This window comes from Pteronotus mesoamericanus, unplaced genomic scaffold, assembly GCF_021234165.1.
Source record: "Pteronotus mesoamericanus isolate MK-2021 breed Mesoamerican mustached bat unplaced genomic scaffold, CSHL_Meso_final scaffold_232, whole genome shotgun sequence".
Lineage (NCBI taxonomy): Eukaryota > Metazoa > Chordata > Mammalia > Chiroptera > Mormoopidae > Pteronotus > Pteronotus mesoamericanus.
The window spans coordinates 14,758,622-14,778,863 of NW_026555311.1; the positions used below are offsets into that span (position 1 = coordinate 14,758,622).

General features: G+C 41.8%; 1 protein-coding gene across 2 annotated transcripts in view; it reads left to right on the top strand.

Annotated features, from left to right (window-relative positions):
- Positions 1-1,128: 1,128 nt before the first annotated feature.
- Positions 1,129-20,242, top strand: part of TSPAN5 (tetraspanin 5) — a 169,849-nt gene continuing 150,735 nt past the window's right edge. For both annotated transcript variants that reach the window (XM_054591705.1, XM_054591706.1), the window contains exon 1: positions 1,129-1,582. In XM_054591705.1, coding sequence (XP_054447680.1) covers positions 1,502-1,582 — 81 coding nt within the window. In that variant the 5' untranslated portion in view covers positions 1,129-1,501. The remainder of the gene's footprint in view (positions 1,583-20,242) is intronic.

Consider the following 20,242-nt stretch of genomic DNA (forward strand, 5'->3'; position numbering starts at 1 on the left):
TCTTGCACGATATACTGGTACCTGCTGGTTAGCACCTATGAAAGTGCTTCAGGAGGAGGGCAGAGAGGAAACGCCTTCTCAGCTAGAGCTCAAAAACTATTTCCAGACATGCGTTCTTATCTTTCCCCAGAGGTCAAATGCTTAATTGTACAGGATCTATAAACGCTATTCGAATTCCTTGGATGGCTGTCCTGAAACCCATTCTGGATTTCTTCTTAAGAATTAGGAACCAGTCAGGTTCCTTGAGCGTTATTCCCTCGTGGGGGCATTTGCTGCCTGGCTTTGTTGCAACATATCCTAGGGCGAGGGTCGTATTCCAGATCAGGACTCCTTTGGACTTTGTCTCTTTCCTCGTCTCTGCTTCTAGAATAAACCTCATTTTTCTGGCAGGTGGGTAGGTTGGGTTGGAGCCACACTGGGATTCGAGAGACTTCCCTTTGCAACCCTCCCGATTCGCTTCCCCCATCTTTCGTCGTTATTTTCTCTCCCTTCCCCACACTCTACCTTACCTCTTAGCCCTCAGCGAAGTCTACGACCTTCTCCTCTCAGGCTCAGTGGCCCGGGGTCTTCTGCAAGGTGAAGAAAGATGGAATGAGTGTAGTTACAGCCGGAAAAGGACTCATCCTGGGGCAGGGCGGCTCGCCGGATCCCTACTCACCCAGCCCTCTCACCCCGTAGCGACCCTCTCCCCCGGGTGCCTCCAGAAGCTATCTCCTGGTGCGGTGACGGACAGGGACCCGCCGCTCATCAATCGCGGTTTCTCCGCCAGGCTGCTCCCAAGCGGCGCGCTCCGGGGCGCCCTCCCTCCTTCCTTCCGCCTGCCGCCTTCCCCAACTACCCACTGCAGCGCTCGGGGGTCGTCAGTGCTAGGGTCGCCAGAGAAGGGGCGGGGAAAAGGAGCGGGCGGAGCGGAGAGAGGTGGAAGGAGGAGGTGGTGCGGCTACGTGGTGCCACAGCAGCCCGCGAGCGCCCGAGCCCGTGCGCGCGCGCGCGCGCCTCGTTGAGGCTAGGGTGGCGGGCAGCGGGCGGAGCTGCGGGCGGCGCGGGTGGAGGAGCGACCGGCCGAGCGGGTGGAGCGAGCGGCGGGCGGAGCGAGGGGTGGGAGGGCGCGTTTGAGCCCGCGGGCAGGCTAGTAGCGTCCCCTCCAGCATCTGCCGCGGCTGCGTTTGTCTGAAGCACGTAGACGGACCGACGGAGAGATCGCCTGGCGGACGGACGCGGGCGCTCGCCTGGTGCTCGGGGTCAGCTTCGACGAGGCTCCGGGCTTGCAGCGCGCGGCGTCCCTGCCCGCTCGCGGCCACCCCGGCTTCGGCGGCCTCGGCGTGCCAGGGGCTGGAGCCGCTCTCCGCCGGTTGGACCCCGCGTGGATCAGCTCGGGCCGCCGCGCCGCGGCCCCGAGCGGCGTCTCCGAGCCCCAGCTCCCTGCCGGGCTGCTTGAGCACCGGTGCTCCGGGGCTCCAAACTCGGGCTGCCGGGGCAAGTGCCTTCATGAACCCAGAGGATGTCCGGGAAGCACTACAAGGGTCCTGAAGTCAGTTGTTGCATCAAATATTTCATATTTGGCTTCAATGTCATATTTTGGGTAAGTTGGAGCTCTTTGGGATTTCAACTATCGTGGCCGATCGATTCGCGAAGATTTCCCCTGCGTTGTTTGCTACCTTTACTTTTTGAAGCCCCTCGGGCACGTGCCGGAGCTTGGAGAGGCGTTTGCCTCCCGCCTCTCCAGCTTGTGCGTTGGAAAACATTTCATCCTTTATAGGAATGGGAAGAGGTAAAAAAGAAAAACCGAGCCGGAGAGGGAAGCACCCAGGCCTTGGGGTGGCCTTTTAAGGGACGACGAGGGGATGCAGATGAAAGAAAGGTCTCGACAGTTTGAGAAACGAGCAACCACACGAATTAAATTTGCTCCCGGTGGGAAATGGATGTTGGGCAGAGCGTGGTGTCATAATAGGGAAGGCTAATCGGGCAGAGCCGACCCTGAGGTCCATCTTCTAACAAGGCTCTGATTGGACGAGGGCTTGGCTCCGTGTTGCCGCGGCTGGTGTGTGCCTTGCTCAGCGTGTATCTTCCTGCACCATCTCGGGCTTTGTGTAGGATGCAGATGCGGCGGTATATGGTTCTGTAATGTGCACGTAAATAACGCTTGCTGCAAGCTCTTCCCCTTCGGCTGGAAAGCACTCCTTTTTGCGTAATGGACTGGCCAGCGGGCGCGTGAGGTGGATGGATTTATTTATGAATATATTACTGTCAGAATAATACGACAACATCAACATTTGTTTCCATGTGTTTGTGCCTCTTGTTCTCCTTTTTAAAGGAGTGACATCAAGCGGGCTGTTTTGGGAAAATGCAAAGGAGAAGAAGGGATGCAAGACCTGTTTTATTGGGGGTACTGAGAGAGCAAATGCTTGAACGCAAGATTCAAACCATGCTCTGCTGGCACTACGAGGTGCTTGGCACCTATTGTAATTGGGCTTGGGACGCCTACTCTTTTGTTTGGATTCTTTTCCTTGATCTCACAAACGTGTTCAGCAACCAGACAAAGAGTTCACTAGGGCCGGGGAAACCGCTTCAAAGACCGTGTTATTTTTCCTCCTTATCTCATCCCATCCCATCCCATCGCAGCCCAGCCCATCCCATCCCTTTCTCTTCCTTATTGGGCACTACCCTGCCCCTTGGGAAGTAAAGATGGTGGCTGTTTGGGGGGTACTCCAAGTTGCTGTTCCAGTGTAGATTCAGTGTGAGGTAAATAATAATGCAAAGGTGGGATCAATAATAATTCACAACAGTCTGAACACAGGGTGTGTTTATTTTGATTTCCTTCAATTTTGGCCATTGGCTGTAAGCATATAGATTATAAGAATAGTTTTCAGTACAGTTCTTTGTATTTTTTTCCTACCACACAATTACCAAACTATTTTTATTTTGGTTCCTATAGGAGTATCTTGCATTGGTCATACATGTTTTGCCAAAGAAAATGGAAGGGATTGGGGACCACTTTTTGTGTCAGCATGTCATCTCTCCTCAAGGGATAATAAAGATAATGAGAGGGACACATAAATAAATATAATACGCAGTCATTCACAGGCAGGTTTTGTCTTTTTTTTTTTGCCAGCGATTGTACATGTTTCTGTTAGCAGTCATCGCCCTCCCTACAAACACTGCTACAGATATAGGAAGGATAAATTATTTTCTTTCTTTGCTTCTTTTTTCTCCCCACCCCTACGGAGTGTTTAAAAGTGTTGGGTAGCAGTATTTCTCAGTGAGGTGTTTCAGTTTTATCTGAACTTATCTGAATTCGTAACTTATTGACTTTGAGAGTCAGGGACTATGGAACTGGGACTGGACCATGTTGGGGTAGTGAGCCCAGACCTTTTGATTCTACTTGAACATTTCCAAAAGTTGCACATTTTAGCTGCCAGGCGTAGAAAGCACCCAGGGACTTTCTCTGCAGTTTCATAGGAGGAGGTAGAGAGAAATAAAGGGACTTGCGCCTGTTTCTCTGACAGCTTGGTATAATTTTATACAGTGCCCAAGAGGCAAATTTAGTATTTTCTGTGGACGAGGGTGTAGAAAAACCTGTGGAATTGTGGAGACCTTCAAGGAGTTGCAGAATGCTTGCACAGAGAGTTCCAGAACAGAGCCACATCTTGTCTGATTTTGAAGGTCTTTGTCTCTGGGGGGGTAGGAAGCCTAAAAACAGATGTAGGCTTTGGAACTAAATGAGATGGCCAGGGAAGAATTGTTACATACATGCCTTTGTTACAAGGACCCTTATTTTACTTTGCTTCCAATTCATCCTTTTACTCCTTTCTCTGCCTGAAGTTCTCCACTCAGATAACTCCTCCTCCCCGCCCCTCGACATCCATACTTTTCCTATCCTGCCCTCTGTTTCAAAATTACCTCATATTAAAGCCTCCCAGTTTGTCAGTATCCTTGTCTCTCATGATGATCAATAGGAAGGCAACCTTGATATTCGATGAAAGTAATTCAGACTAAGCTGTTAGTGACTGAAGAACTGGGGTCAGTAACTGGGCAGCCTGTGTCTGTAAAGTTGCATACTTGTGCCCTCTACAGAGTCAACATTCTCCCTGTGACTTCCAGAAAGAGCAGACTTGGCTCGACTCATACAGTTATGAAGAAGAGATTGATAACAGAGAGCATGGTTTCCCAACCTTTCATGTTCTCTCTGTGAAATGCTAGAATAAATTTGAATTACATTGAAGACATTTGGAGGTAAAATCCTGGTAACATAAAAATTGAAAATATAATAGCACCAGCACTAAGAATTTGTTTCTCTTACAAACGAGTAGTTTGACTCCTTGCTACTCAGTTAACTGCCCCAAGCCTCAGTTTCTCAGCAGTTAAAATGAAGGAATTGGATGAGTTGTAAGTCTCTTTCTAGTTCTGGAAAAGAATGAGTCTATTGAGTTCCAATATGCTGGGGGAAAAAAATACTAGCGATGGACCCTAATATATAATGAAAGTAGCATATATTGGGATATTTGTTAAATTATAGACCTTTTCTCTTACTGAGACTTGTCTGAAGATCAGTTTTATTATTTCATTTCTTCCTCAAAGATTCTTTCATTAAAAAATCTTTTAAAAATTTCTTCTGGTCTTATTCCTTTATTGGTATAGAATATGTGTTCCCCTGTGCCCATTGTGAATCTCAAATGTAGTCCTTTGAGTCATTAAATATATTTTTATTATTAGAGTTAGAGTTTCGGGTGTAAAATCTGATTCCTTTTATATAACAGTTGTAATGATATTCTGAGTAACAAAGTCAACATCTTGTACAGATTCCTTTCTCATTAGTTATCACAGGGTAGTGGGGAAAATCTTATTATCCCTGTTTTATATTGGGAGAGCTCAAGCCAGAAGGGAATTGATATTATTGAGGGTGTCACCATCCTGGGACATTGCTCAGAAAACCCTGAGGCTGCTTTGGGGCGGGAGAGGGAAGAAAAAAGGAAGTATTGTTTTTACAGTTGCTTCTTTTGGGTACTGAATCCTCTACATCCCATCACCCACATTAATAGCTCTGGACCCTTTTGGATTCTGGCTGTAATTCTGAACTTTTCTTAGGCGAGGGAATTATTTCAGTATTCTCAGTATTTATTGCTACATAACACAAAGCCCTAGAACTTAGTGGTTTAAAACAGAACTTTATTGTTAATATCTCACAGTTCTGTAATTTGACCAGCCGCATCTGGGCAGCTGGCACTTGGGATTTCTCATGCAGTTGCAGTGAGATGTGGCCAGAGCTGGAATTATCTGAAGACTCAGTTGGTATGGAGTCCCTTGCGGAGAGCTCAGCCAGGGTCCTTGGCTGGAGCTTACATGTGGCTTCCTGTCTCAGAACGGAAGAAGCTTCAGCCATTGAACACTGTACCTGGAACTGGCTCACTGTCACTTGCATTTGTTTCACTGGTTAAACCAAGCATTGGAGCCTGCTCAATTTCAAGAGGGTGAGGAAAAGGATTCTGTCTTGATGGACAGGTGTTTAGGTTGTATGGGTTGTGGCCATCTTTGGAAAATGCAGTCTGCTGTACTGATCGTTAAATTCTTGTTTATAGACGAACAGTAACATTATCTAATGTAGCTGTGGATTGAAGGATTCAATGAGGAACTGTATTACCAAGCACAGTGTCTCAATATTTAAAAAATGGTGCGTATTATTATTGTTATTATCTCCAGATTTCATACCAGTTCCATCCCAGACTTTACAATTTCTAGAATACCTTAGCCTGGTGGTATGTTGGCATCATTACTACCAGGTAATAATGATATCCTTTGGATCTAAAGGAGATGAGGTGAATGGATTCTGTAGATTTAATCATCATTTGTTAGAAAAAAGGCTCATGGATCTGTGGAAGCCTTCAGTGATTTGGAAGAACCAAGTCATTCATTTTTCTCTTCTCTTTACTGTACAAGGATTAAAACAGCCTTGGATACTTGAGGCCAAATTCTCTTTGATGTGTTTGCAGATACTGCATTATGTCTTTAAGTGGAGGTTTATCCTGGGTTGATGGCAGAATGTTGTACCTAATTTGTTTCCACAGTGCTTAAATTCAGAGAGGAGGGGGATTTCAGGAACCTTGGGGGGCATCAAGTAGGAAGCCTTATCTTATGATTCACTATAAATTGTACGATGTTCTCGAATGATGATACATCAGCAGTTTGTAAGGCATAATTTTTGCTTTAATTTGTTAGACATCTGTTAGCTCCAATGGCAACCATATGGAAGTCTAAATTGCCTTTTGAATTACAGGGAGATGGTAGGAAGAAAACTAAATATGGTTATGAAAGTGTCATAGGGGAAAAGTGTAAGAAAGGTGTACAGATCTCAGTGGGGGAAGTAATTGAATACTTACTTGCTCCGTGTGGTTGCTCACTCCTGGGTCAGTGAGAAGGCACTGAAGCATTCTTACTTGATGATATGTCTGGAAGGCTGAAAGGAAGCCAAGGGGAAAGGTTGGAAAACCAAATAATGTTCCACCCATCATAAAATTGCCAACGTGAGCTCATTTAGATGGATCACTCTGTCTTAATATGGCCACAGTGATAGTTAGTCCCTGGCAGAAGGTGAAAACAACCTGTATTTGAACAGAGCTTTGTAATTATGATGTCTTTCTTCTATGCATCTCAAAGCATCTAACAAGCTTATTATGACAGATGAAGAAACTGGAGTACAGAGACGTGAAGTGACTCTTGAGGTGGTTAAGAACATGCCAGGCTTCACTTTTGGAGTGTTAAGTCTCTTCCAGTAACTATGGCCCTAGCTTCTCCTTTGAAATTTAATTTAGATGATGCCTGCTATTTTAGAATAAAACATCAAGTTACTTACATCTGTTCATAATTGAAAAGTGATAAAGTTTTTGCGTATGCCTCAATTAACACCACCCACAAGCACAAAAATGTTAGGATGAAAATGTAGTTAAAGAATATGATAGAAAAATAAACTATTATGTCATCTATTAAAAATTCGTAAAAGAAAATTGGAGTATTAAAGACAATGTTCTTGAGTCACATGCTTCTTTCTATATTAACACTGAAGACTGTCTTAAAATTTCTAACTTCAAATCATCATACTTTACTGGATTATGAGGCCTCAACTACAGGGACTATGTCTCAGTCGTCAGAAGCTCATGTTTGGCACATTGTCTGAAACGCAGATGTTTCATGAATGTCTGCTGAATGGAGAAATCATTAGAAAATACATAGGCATCGTCTCCTCTAACTTCCTAGTCAGTGAAGCATTTTCCCTTTAACATCCTGCCCTTCTTCACCCCTTCTAAGGGTGGACCTGTTTTTGGACCACTTTAACTGTTAGAGAGTTTCATCTGTTCTCAAATCAGATATTATCTGTTTTTCTGTAACTTCTATCTTTCTAATTTACTGTTGTTGATTTTTAATTTTTATTTTGAAATAATCTTACACCCATAGAGAAATTGCAAGTGGTGCAATTTGTATTTTTGTCTAGAATGATTTGACAGACAGTTGCCAGCGTGATGGCTGTCACACCAACACTTTAGTGTATTTTTTTTGTAAACTAGGATGATTTCCTAGTTAGCCACAGTACAACCCCATTAAAGCTGAGAAATTACCTGTTGGTATAGTACAATCATCTATTCCTTAGACCTCATTCAAGTTTCCCAGTGTTCCAATCACGTCTTATAAAGCAAAAGAATCCAGTTCAGAACACACTTCGTGTTAAGCCTTTTTAGTCTTTTTCAGTTCTTCACTGTTAGGATCTTTCTTTTCTTTTTTTTTAACGATTTTATTTATTTATTTTTAGAGAGAGGGGTAGGGCGGGAGAAAGAGAAACATCAGTGTGTGGTTGCCTCTTACACATCCCCTACTGGGGACCTGGCCCAAAACCCAGGCATGTGCCCTGACTGGGAATCGAATCTACGACTCTTTGGTTCACAGGGTGGCACTCAATCCACTGAGCCACACCAGCCAGGGCAGGACCTTGACACTTATAAAGATTATAAACCAGTTATTTGGTAGAAGGTCCCTCAATATGGACTTGTCTGCTGTTACCTTATTCTTAAATTCAGTCTGTCTTTGGCAGGAAAATTACAGAAATGATGCTGTGTTCTTATTGTTGCATCCCCTCAGGTGGCACTGATTTTTATTTATCCCACTACCGATGATGGTCACTTGATTAAGGTGTAGTCTTTCAAGCTTCTCCACCATAAAGTTACTCTTTACCTTATTTTTTTTTGTAAGTTTATAATTCTGTGGCAGGTTACTGTGAAACTATGTAAATAGCGCTTTCCTCATCAAATTTTCGATTTATTTATTTATTTATTTACATCAGTAAGAACTATGGTTTTCTTCCTTTCAGTGTTTTCATTAAACTGTTACTCTTGTTACTTTGATGTTCCATGTGGTCCAGGTTTGGCAGTTTTCCGGCTGCCCTCTGAGCCCTTTAATTCCCATCATTCTTTGAGTACTTCTTTATTTTCTGGTAGAACAACGTGTTCCAAGCTTGTCTTGTAATTTACTGTGTCATCTGTTTTGTATCAGCCATTTCTCTAGGGAATGTTGCTTCTTTTGAGTGGAGAATGGTATTTAGAAGCCAAGATCTGGTGGTTAAGTATGCTCATTGCTATGAGGATATCACCGCCCTGGGATCTCTCAGTGGACAGAACAATGGAATATTGGAATATGTATATGTATACACATGTATGCACACATACACACATTTACATCTTCCTTTCTATAGCTATTTATACGTTTTGGAAACCATAAGTTTGTAGTGATACCTCAGATCCCTATCTGATACCAGTGTTTATTCTAGATTTTTCCTTTTCCATATTCATAACTACCTTCTTTGACAGTGAGATTCCTGGCTCCCATTACTCTTGACAATTCACTTACTTGGTAAAAGCTCCTGTAGGTAGCCAGCCTTCTCTCGCTGCCTCCCCTCCTCCCGCATGGCTGCCCTCCTTACCTGCTGGTGCTTCAACATGCTGTGCCACAACCCAGCCCCAGTGCTACCACACTCCCTCCCCCCATCAGGCTGCAGTACCCTGCTCTGGACTTCCACATCCCTCCCCACACCGGTCCCTGAGCAAAGGCCCGCCACGCTTGGTCCCAATAATGGCTTTAGGACTGAATTTTTCAGCAAGGAGAAGGTGAATGACCTAGGTTACATGTGTGTAATACAAAATAAGACTAATCTCCCTTTTCCATAGCCCTTCATTATTTAAAAATAGCCATTATGTCATTCGTAAACATTCTGTTTTATATCTTTAAAAGCTCTTCCTCCATGTGATTTTTCATTCATTGTTTCCACATTGCTATTTGCCCTGGTCAGGGTACCCTGTCTGTGGTCCCATTTGGGATACATTTCCATTAATGTAGCAATCAGAATGGAACACAGTTTTTAAAAAAATTTTTTTTTAATTTATTGATTTTAGAGAGAGCTGAAGGGAGAGAGAGAGAAAGAAACATTGACTTGTTGTTCCAGTTATTTATGCATTCACTGGTTGATTCTTCTGTGTGCCATGACCTGGGATTGAACCCACACCCTTGGTATATTGGTATGATGCTCTAAGCCACTGCACTACCTGGCCAGGGCATGGAACACATTCTCTACCTGCTGTCTCAACTATTCAGGGAGCTGTGGGCTGTTACTCTCTATCTCCCCCTTAAGTCTCCAGGCTGTGCTGGACCTGGAGGCAGAAGCCTTTGCTACTGCCTGATTTGTCTTTGAGTAATGTACTCTCACAAGGTAGTTCCTCGGTTGCTCACCTGTGGTATGGGGAAAATAATTCCAATAGCTCGCAGAGTTGTTATCCAATGAAATCATGCATGTAGAGGTGCTTTGTAAAAGGTAAACCTCTCAATACAGGTAGTAGTTATGAACCTAGGCAACACTGCACATGCTTTTCCTGGCAGCCGGAGAACATTGTTGGCTCAAGTTGGATTTCTAGTGCAGTGAAACCTTTCCCCCTTTTTTCAGGTGAACTTCTGTTAAACCCATCTCCCTATGCTGAGTGCTAATCAGAACCCTAATCCTCCAGTTAACTATTTGAATTTAGAACTATATGTTTAAACATTTAAACGTCTTCCTCTGGGCCAGTGGTTTTCAAGTTGTGCCACCAGCAGCCTCAGGCTTCCCTGACGCCTGCAGGGGCCTGAATGGGAGTGTTTCTGACTTCTCTCCAGAAAAAGTCAGCCACTAGGTTTGATATTTTGAGATATCATGAAGGATTTTGCTTGAAAAAGGCCAAGGGGTCTGCTGCTTAAACAAACAATTGAAAACCACCATTGTAGCCTTCAGATGGTTTTTGATCTTGATGGTCAGGCACGTTTTAAAAAAAAGTTATTCTTGGTATGGATTTCTCTCCTGCATAGGAAGTCACTCTCACTGACTAGAGGTGCCTCCTGTAGGATTAGTTGGTATTTCACCCCTTTATGGATATAGCAGCATACGCAGTAAGTTGTTAGTCAGGAAATTTCAGTCTTCCTAGCAGGGGATCTGATTCAGTAGGTTGGGATGGGGCCCTGGTATTTGAGGGTTTTGTTTTTTAAATCTCTGCAGGTGATTTTGATGCTCAGCTGAGGTTGAGCAGCTCTGGTTTGTTTTCCTTGGCAGGCTGTGCCATCTCCTCCCATGGCTCTCTGGTGGGGGACACTTGGGAGAGGTAGGAGTGGGTGGTATAGAGTTCTGACCAAAGGGTGGCTGATTTCACCAGCACATGAAGATAGTGTTGTTTGCTTATGAGAAAAAAAAAATAATGTGGCCCAGTTTATCCCTTGTGGAATTTTTTAATAATCCAAAAATGCCAGTTTATTTTTAAACCTGAAAGCAAACCTAAAAACAAAATGAGAAAATCTCTGCTAAAGAGAACCACCTGAGCTGCAATTAGTATGCTAAAAATTAGCATCATATAGGGAGAGAAGCTATTTATTCCACAGGAACGAGGAAGAAATAGGCATTTTGTTTGTTTGCACTTTCTGTCCTGCACACTTCAGCGCAGCGGGCCAGGTCTCAGCACAGACGCCGGACAGCCAACTGATCTTTCTCCAAAAACCAGCCTCCCTGTCCAAGGTGATCTGCTTTGTAGCCTGTTTTACCCAGGGCTTCCTGGGCCCCCAGCCTCAGTACCCTTGTTTTGGGCTGGGGGAAAGGGAGTTGCTTTCTACATCTTCACGGCAGTTATGCTGACTTCACTGTGCTGTAATGCCGCAGTAGGGACATTTCTTCCCTCATATGTAATTTTGCAGCACCATCACTGAGAACTGATGGTAAAGCAAATACAGGAGACCCAGCCCTGATATTTGTCAGTTTTCTTTAGGAAGAAAAGCTTCAATGTACAATATCCAGTGTATGTATAGTGATTTTTCCCATTTTCTTGATGCCTTCCTTTCCCTTACCCCCTTAAAAAGTAAATTAGGTGTTTGATTATGGCTGGACTCCTAAAGTAGAAGTCTTTTGAAAGAAGTAAAATTTTGAATAAAGACCTAAATTATCTCTCTGAGATGTTGTACTGGGACATAGTCATCATCACTACTAAAAAAACCAAATAAATCCCAAGTGGCATACCAAACTCATGGTTGGCACTATGATAATATCTGTATGTATTGGGTTGGCCAAAAAGTCTGTTAGGTTTTTCCTGTAGAATAAAAGACACATTTTTCATTTTCACCAATATCTTTTTGATTTGCATATTTTGAGTATGTTGGCTGTCTCCTGCTATTGGCTTCTAGTGGGTAGAAGACAGGGGTGCTGCGAAACAGCTTCCAGTGCCTAAGACAGTCCCACAGCAACCAATTATTTGGCTGAAATGTCACTAGTACCAAGCTTTGCAAACCACTTTTGACATGTTGGCTCAGTCACAGCACCTTCTCCATGTACTGCACAGATCTTTTTCTGCATTTCAGTTGTGTTTTTATGTTTCTTGAAATAAAGAATAACACTTTGAAAATATTGCATATTTTTTTCCATCAATTTTCCAATGGCTGCACAAAAATTCACCCATTTTGATGTTTGTTTAAAGGCATGCTGATATGACAGCTGTCACAATACAGCCTAACAAAATTACTTAAAATTAATTCAGACAGTTAAGCACTACTAGAGCCATCATACAGAAAAAAACAGAGGACTCTTTGGCCAACCCAATATGTAAAGGATCGTTAATTATGAAATGCAATATATAATTTTTAAGTAATGTACTTACCAACCACAATAACAAAATAGTATCTGGAAATGGATGACAAAACATGCTGGCTCCCCTCATTGGAAATCACAGTGACATTCTATAGCTCTTCCAGCTACTATTCACAATTTAGATAAGCATTACAAGGCAAAGGGTTCTTGTTGTTGAAAATTTTTTTTCTAAATTATACTTGGCACTAAGGCTCAAATTTCTAAAAATCTGGAGGGAACAGCTGGTGCTCTAAAAAATATTCAAGCCAGCTATTTTAATGCTTTTTACTTAATTAAGTAGTCCTAATAAAAGGAATACTTGACTTAAGCACTTCTCAAAGTATGATGTTTTGCTTCCAACAAAAATTTCCCCAACTGTTAGTATTTCCCCTCAAGCAGCCTTAAAACTTAATTCTGCCAAGTAAGTACTGTAGTTCTAATCACTGTTGAAGCATTTAATACCCAGACTTGGATTTCCTGTTTTAAGGTAGAGTTCGATCCGTATGGTTCAGCTTCTTAACTGATGAAGGCTACAGTCATTGGGCTTTTATGAAGGATCTTTACAAAGTACTGTAAGAGAGTGAGAAAAGGTTCATTTGACGTAGTCATCCTAGTGCCTCCTGTGTGAGGCAGGTGATGGGAAGGAGTGTAGACACTGAGTATGTCTGAACTTTTATGCAGCTTCTTTCCCAGGCTTGTGACCTTAGGTTCCTTACCTTGCAGTTTGTCTCTTCCTCATCTGCAAAGTGGCATTCTTAGCTGTAGTGTTAAAATAGCAGTATTAAGGCCTAACCACTGCCATAAAGTTGTGAGGATTGGAGGAGTTAATATGTACAAAGTGCTTGGAATAAGCAAGAGGTATTAGCAATTATTATTCTATTTTCCTCAACACCCATAATTTCTTTTGGCTGTTTTTCTTAACTTCTTTCAGAACCATTAAAATAATCTTACATTGTAACATATATTGTTTGTTCTCTTTAATGTTCTGCCTACATAAGTACATTCTCAAGATAACTAAAGGGAAAAAGACCTAACAAATGTTCACAATGTTCTTTTCATTGAAATGAATGGCATATAATTCTTATCATGGATACCAGACTCTGAGTTCATGTCTATTGTTTGTTGTTAATTTTCCCATTTTTCTTTACCCAGTTAGATTCACTCTTCATTTTCTTTGCAAAACCAAACCATCTCATATTATTGTTTTGTATTGGGAAGTTGAGTTTTCGCCAAACACCTGGGGGGAAATGGAAACATTTTATTAACATTTGTTAAATCTGGATATTGTGGAATTATCTAGAGGGCTGTAACTGTGTTTTTTTTAGCTTCTATCTTATCACAAGTCCTGCGTATTTTGGTCATTGTTTTACTTTGTGTATTTCAGACAAATTCCTTAGGTTTCAGAGGGGATCATCATGTCAGTGATACAGACAACTCACATCTCTCCCTGTGTGTCTTTCCAGTTGATGCACAGCCAGGATTTCGGCTGAACTACCTGGATCATTGACTCAATGAATCACCCATCTTGGTGAATGAGCAGCTGCCTGGCTTCTCCTCTGGGGCATTAGTGGGATGCACGAACAGCTGTGTTGTTTTGCCTGTAGTACTATCACTTGAAGCAGAAGACCCAAGATGCCTTATTTCCGAGCATAACCACCTCTGTAACTGCACTGAACCCTGGGAGAAAAGGGGCAAGAGCCTGTCACCATTCTCATGCAGGAGGCATGCAGAAAACCCCAGCCCTTAAAGGTGGAGGAGGAGGGATGAAGGGGAGGGCTAGGGAGAATTTTACTGTAGTACCCATTGGTGAAAAGAATGATCTATGTAGCATGACAGGATATTTTGGGAGTCTATTTAAAGTAATTTTAGATTACCCATTGCATCTCCAACACTGCTGGTTTAGATTCACTCACTGATCTCACAATCCATTGATGGTTTGAACTCCCTGTTGGGAAGGCACTCAAGTTGCTCTTTGTCCAGACCTCCTCCAGCTGATTCCTGGGCGTGTCTGGAGGAGAGCCACCTGGTGATCTGTGGCTGTGCATCTCAGAGCTCAGTCATTTGCAAACTGCCTGCATGTTTTTGGATAAACTCTTGGGCCACCCCAGTGTTTCTCAGATTTCAATGAGCATGCAATTCACACTGGGATCCTGTTTAAGAACCAGATTCTGATTGAGTAGGTATGAGAGGGGCCAAAGATCTTGCACCTTTAATAAGCTCCCAGATGAGGAAGAAGCTGCTGAACCACTGATCTCATTTTGAGTTGCAAGGATCTAGATCATTCCAAACTAATTTTCTTTTAAATTGACTCCATTTTAAAGCTTAAATATATTCCTTTCAAAAGGAAACTTGAAAAATATTATTATTCCAATGCATACAATGACAATAATATGGCTTATTAACTTCTGGGTAGCTCTTGGTGCCTGCTGGCAGGCCCCAGTCAGGTAGGTTTTCCTTTGTTACCGTGGAGGTTAACAAGTGCACAGAGTGTTCGACATCCTGGCGTCAAATGGAGACTTTCTCCTTTACTAGACCAGGGGATTAAAAGAGTAGAACAGGAAATGACTTTCTTATTCAAAGTTATTTAATGTTATATTCTAAAATTGTCTCTTCTGGTACCAAGGTCACCAGGGAATCACACTTTGGGGAACACTGCTTTCAAGTAATTTGCAGGAAGGCATGCATTTATAAGCTGAAACCGATTAGTGAGATGGATGAATCTCTAGAGGTGAAGTGGTGGGGGGATGTGTTGAAATTTTTGCCTCCTCCAGATTTTATTTCTTATCAGGGAAAAATGAGAGGCATCCCCCATTTCTGAAATGTTGCCAACCCCTGGCTCAGTGAGTAGCTAGTGACGTCTTAGGTATAAAATGGAAAATACTTTGGAGAATTATATCTCAACCTTAAAGACTTAGGAAATCTGTCTCAGTGACTTTTGTTCTCTGCGCCTCCTGCTCCCCTTTCTTCAGGTTCCTATTGATTATGTTCAATTTTCGAATGAGTCCATTTATTTGATGCATTTTTTTAGAATAGGACATTTTACCTAGGCTTTTCTATTATAAAAACAATCCAGCAACATCAGTACACCTTTTTTCTTTTTAAAAAACTTTTATTGTTTTAATTTTTTTTTTTAGGAGAAGAAATTCAGCACAGTTCTAGTCGTTCTTTTGGTTCAATTGTCATAAAAATGGAGACTCTTAGATAAATGCTCTAAGAGCTATGAATAAATACCTTAAAACAAACAACCAAAACATTTTTTAGAGGTTCAGTTGTAGTCACTTACAAGAATTTGATTTTAGCAAATGTCAATTACTTAAGTTTGTAAAGGGAAATTGTGCTTTCCCATCATTACTTTTAGCGTTTCTTCTGACTTTACCAGCATTTCTCCCCTCAGGATAACATTTAAAGTGTTTTCAACGTACAGAACAAATACCTGTGAATAAACATCAGTTTCACACAACCAAAAAAAAAAAATCAATAAATCTGCTTTAGTCATTTGAGAGAAACCCTGTACTTTTACAGAAGTTAAAGTGTTAAGTAACTGAAAAATAAACTAAAAAAACCTGACTCCTAGCTCAGTGTTTTTCAACATGACCTTTATGTAGACAGAAAAATGTAGCTGGGAACTTTCTGAGCACCTGTTTTATTGTTAGTGCCCACATGGCAACTCACATGAGAATACTGCTTAGTATTTTTTAAATCTCATAACTAGAATCCTAATGAAAATAGTGTTTCTTTCATGCCAGTTCTTTTAGCTTCATATATTGGTTTTTGAAAGAATAAATTGAATGAAGAGATGGCTCGATGATACAGTTATATGTGGCATTTTCATTTTTTTCTGAGTCTGTAAGATTTAATAAAGCCTAATATTTTTGCTGTATGCTTTGAGAATTTTAAAGTTGCTTTCTGGTGGTGATTTAAAACTATTACATAAAAGCTGCAAAAATAGTGTTTTACTCATCTTTTTTAAAAAAATGCAGAATCAGTATTTTAGAAATGAAAGAATTGGGGGTCACTTAGAGGAGGATTGAAATATATTTTGTGAAATACATATATGTTCCATTTATTGATAAATATCCTTGGATTTTTAAAATATATATTATCAGTATTTAGTCTTCATGCTTATTAGGTATTGATCTATATCTGGAATTTTTGTTGTTGTTGTTGTTAAGGAGGTAATGTGCTCTTTGGAGAAAGAAAAGCTACTTAGTGACCGTATGACCTCTAAAAATTGTCATTTGCTCCAGAGACTAAAATTTCATTATCACAGTACATACTACTATAAATATGCAAAATAAATGAAATTTTCTTTTGAGTTAAAAATAAAAACCAGAGATCAGTTTTAGATACTAAGTCACAAGCAGAAAAATAGGCTATTATTATATTTTTCATTCTTAGATGAAGATTGGAAAATAAACTCTTTGAAAAATGAAATTACTACATTTTAGCTGGAGGCACTAAGACATCATTAATTATTGCTAAGAACCTTTCAAGTGCAGTTTTTAAATTTTAAGTATCCTTTCTATTGAATTTTCCCCTTTTCATCTCCCTTCTTTCTGTGATTTTAATTCCAAATTGAGAAGACAGGGCTTTTTGCTTTTAGGAAAGCTATATCTCTTTCCCACTCTCTAAAAGGTTAACCTGCTGATGAAAGAACAGCAGGTTGGAATTATTTTGAACAGGGATGCAAATACTTAACTCAGTGTTCTTGTGGGTCATTTTAGTGCTCACTTATTGGAACTATCTTTTAATTGGTTTTTTTGCAGTCCTGATTATATAATCTTTGAACTTATGTGTTAAATGGGACTTTAAAAATTACTTAGCTCTCTAGTTTTTACCTTTCTTCCCACTTCCTCCCCTCCTTCTTCCCCCTTCCCCAATCTTCTTTCTCCCTCCAAGTGAAATTCTAAAGAAAACTCCCCAATTTATTAAAGAAGGGAACAGCTGCTATTCTGGGGGCTCAGAGGGCTCGGTGGGCTCAGCCATTCTTGGCCCCGGCCTTGCTGCGTGGGAGAGTGTGTAGAGGGGACAATGGGAGAGAAGGCATCTGTTTACCATTTATGCACTGAACTAGGATGAAGTTGCATTTGGCCTGTACTGTCTCTAGGCTGTGTGCTTGCCAGTTGCCCAGGTTTCCAGGACCTAGCACTTTGGCGCCGTTTAGTTCTGCTAAGCAGTTTTGGTGCAGTCAATTTGATTAACATCAACCTTGCTTATGTTGAGTAAGTATTCAGGTTATTTATTATGTATTACTCTCGTGCTTTGGAATGAGCAGGCTCAAAAACTGCTCTATATGGATTCCATATGTGGCTTTTAAGCTAGCAGAAACGCACAGGCTTCCAATTAATTTGCACATAAAGTTGCATACTGAGTAGATTAAGCTTGATGGCATAGGTATTATTTGAAATTCTTTGTCATTTCTAATATTGTTCTTATTTCACTTAAACAAGCTATTAGGTGTTTGAAGATTCTGTGGTGATGAATTTAATTTATGAATTCACATATGTTCTATTTTTTTAAATTACTGAATGTGTATACCCACGGAATTAATTTTTTTCCTTTTTTTAAAATTATATTTTATGGATTATGCTATTACAGTTGTCCTAATTTTCTCCCCTTAGCCGGCCTGCACCCAGCACACCCGGCTCCCTCAGGCAACCCCCACCATTGCTCATGTCCATGGGTCATGCGTATAAGTTCTTTGGCTACTCCATTTCCTATACTGCACTTTACATCCCCATGGCTGTTCTGTAACTACCTGTTTGAACTTCCTGATCCCCTCACCTCTTCACCCATTCCCCGGCACTCTCCTCCCCTTTTGCAACCATCAAAATGTTTTCCATATCCATGATTCTGTCACTGTTCTTCTTGTTTGCTTAGTTTGTTTTTTCGATTCAATTGTGGGTAGATATGTATTTTTTGTCTTTTTATTGCTCATAGTTTTAATCTTTTTCTTATATAGATCCCTTTAACATTTCATATAATAATGGTTTGGTGATGATGAACTCCTTTAGTGTTTTCTTGTCTGGGAAGCTCTTTATCCGCCCCTCAATTCTAAGTGATAGCTTTGCTGGGTAGAGCAACCTTGGCTGTAGTGCCTGATCTTCATGACTTTGGATATTTCTTGCCAGTCCCTTCTAGCCTGCAACATTTTGTTTGAGAAATCAGCTGACAGTCTTTTGGGAACTCCCTGTAGGTAACTAACTTCTTTTCTCTCACTACTTTTAAGATTGTCTCTTTATCTTTAACCTTTGGCATTTTAATTATGATGTATCTTAGAGTGGGCCTCTTTGCATCCATCTTGTTTAGGGCTCTTTTTCCTGGACTTGCGTGCCTGTTTCCTTCACCAAATTAGTGAAGTTTCTTTCATTATTTTTTCAGACAGATTTCCAATTTCTTGCTCTTTCTCTTCTCCTTCTGGCACCCCTCTGATGCAAGTGTTGGACTTCTTGAAGTAGTCCCAAGGGCTGCTTGTACTCTCCTCATTTCTTTGGATTCTTTTTTCTTGTTCTGATTGGTTGTATTTTTCTTCCTTATGTTCCAAATCATTGATTTGACCCTCAGGTTCATCCACTCCTCTGTTGTTTCCTTGTTAAGCTCTTCTTTATTTCAATTAGTGTATCCTTCATTTTTGACTGGATCTTTTTTGTATGCTGTTGAGGTCCTCACTAAGTTCCTTGAGCATCCGTATAACCAGTGTTTTGAACTCTGCACATGCTAGACTAGCTCCATTTCGTTTAGCTCTTTTTCTGGAGTTTTGATCTATTCTTTTCTTTGGGCCATGTTTCTTTGTTTTGTTGTTTTGGCAGCCTCATTGTGTTTGTTTCTATGAATTAGGTAGGGCTGCTTTGACTCTGTATCTTGGTAGTGTGGCCTAATGTGGTACGTATCCTGTAGGGTCCAGTGGCACAGCCTCCCCTATCACCTAAGCTGGGTACTCGAGGTATGCACTTCATGTGGGTACACCCTGCTCTTGTCATTGAGCTTTGATTGCTGTTGTCAGATCAATGGGAGGGATTTACTCAGTCCAGTTAGCTGCAAGGATTGGCTGTGACCACTGACCACCAACCTCTGCCCTCCATGGACAATCAGCTGTGTAGGGGCAGTGTGGTGCTGCTCCTGGGTGGTCTGTAGTTGTTCACTGGCTGTTCAGGTTCTGGGACTTCCCAGCTGGTGCAAGTCAAGGTCAACCCCGACTTGTGTTTTGCCTGGGGCCACCCTGCATGAAGTATAAAGCAATCTGAGATGTCTTCTACTTGTCCTGGGCTTGGAGATTTCCAGGTGAAGCCAAGCTTTGAATCTAGGCTGGCTGCTGCTGGTGGCCAGCTGTTGTTTGAGAGGATTTAGGAAGTTGTGAAGCATGAGCTAAGACCAGCCATTCATATGCAAAAGCAGCTTGGATGGACCTGTAAGTTGGGTAGGGCGGAGTCTCTGTTTGACCCAAGGTGGGTCAAATAGTGTTAGCCAGGTTGAGTCTCAGATATGGCACCAGCTTGCCTGATCTGTGGGGGGAGGGTTTGGAAAAGGGATGAATGGCTCTTGCTTGACTTGATGCCAGACACTTGCAGTTCCCCCCACCCCCCATGCCACTGGTGCCTTTCAAGTACCCTGGTGCTGGAGCTCAGAGGGAGTAAGTCTGAGTAGGTGAGTCTGTGTGTGGGTTCTTTAAGAACTGTTTGGGGACCCAGTAGTTTCTTCCACCAACTCTATACCCACTGGTATTTGCACCAGAAGTTGTAGGGACTTATATTCCTGGCACTGAAACCCTGGGCTGGAAGTCCTGGTGTGGTGCTGGGACTCCTCGTTCTCGAGATCTCTCTCCTGAATTTCTATCCTTCACATGTGTGAGGGACCATCCCATTCCGTGTCCGCATCCCTCTTACCAGCCTGGATAGATGTGGTTTCTTTAATTCTGTAAGTGTCAGACTTCCATTTAACTCTAGTTCTGATGGTGCTGAATGATGGTGGTTCTATATTTTTGTTGTAATTTTGATGTGCTTGTGGGAGGAGGCAAGCAATGTCTGCCAACGCCACCATCTTGACCGGAGTCCCCATGGAATTAATTTTGTTGTTCGT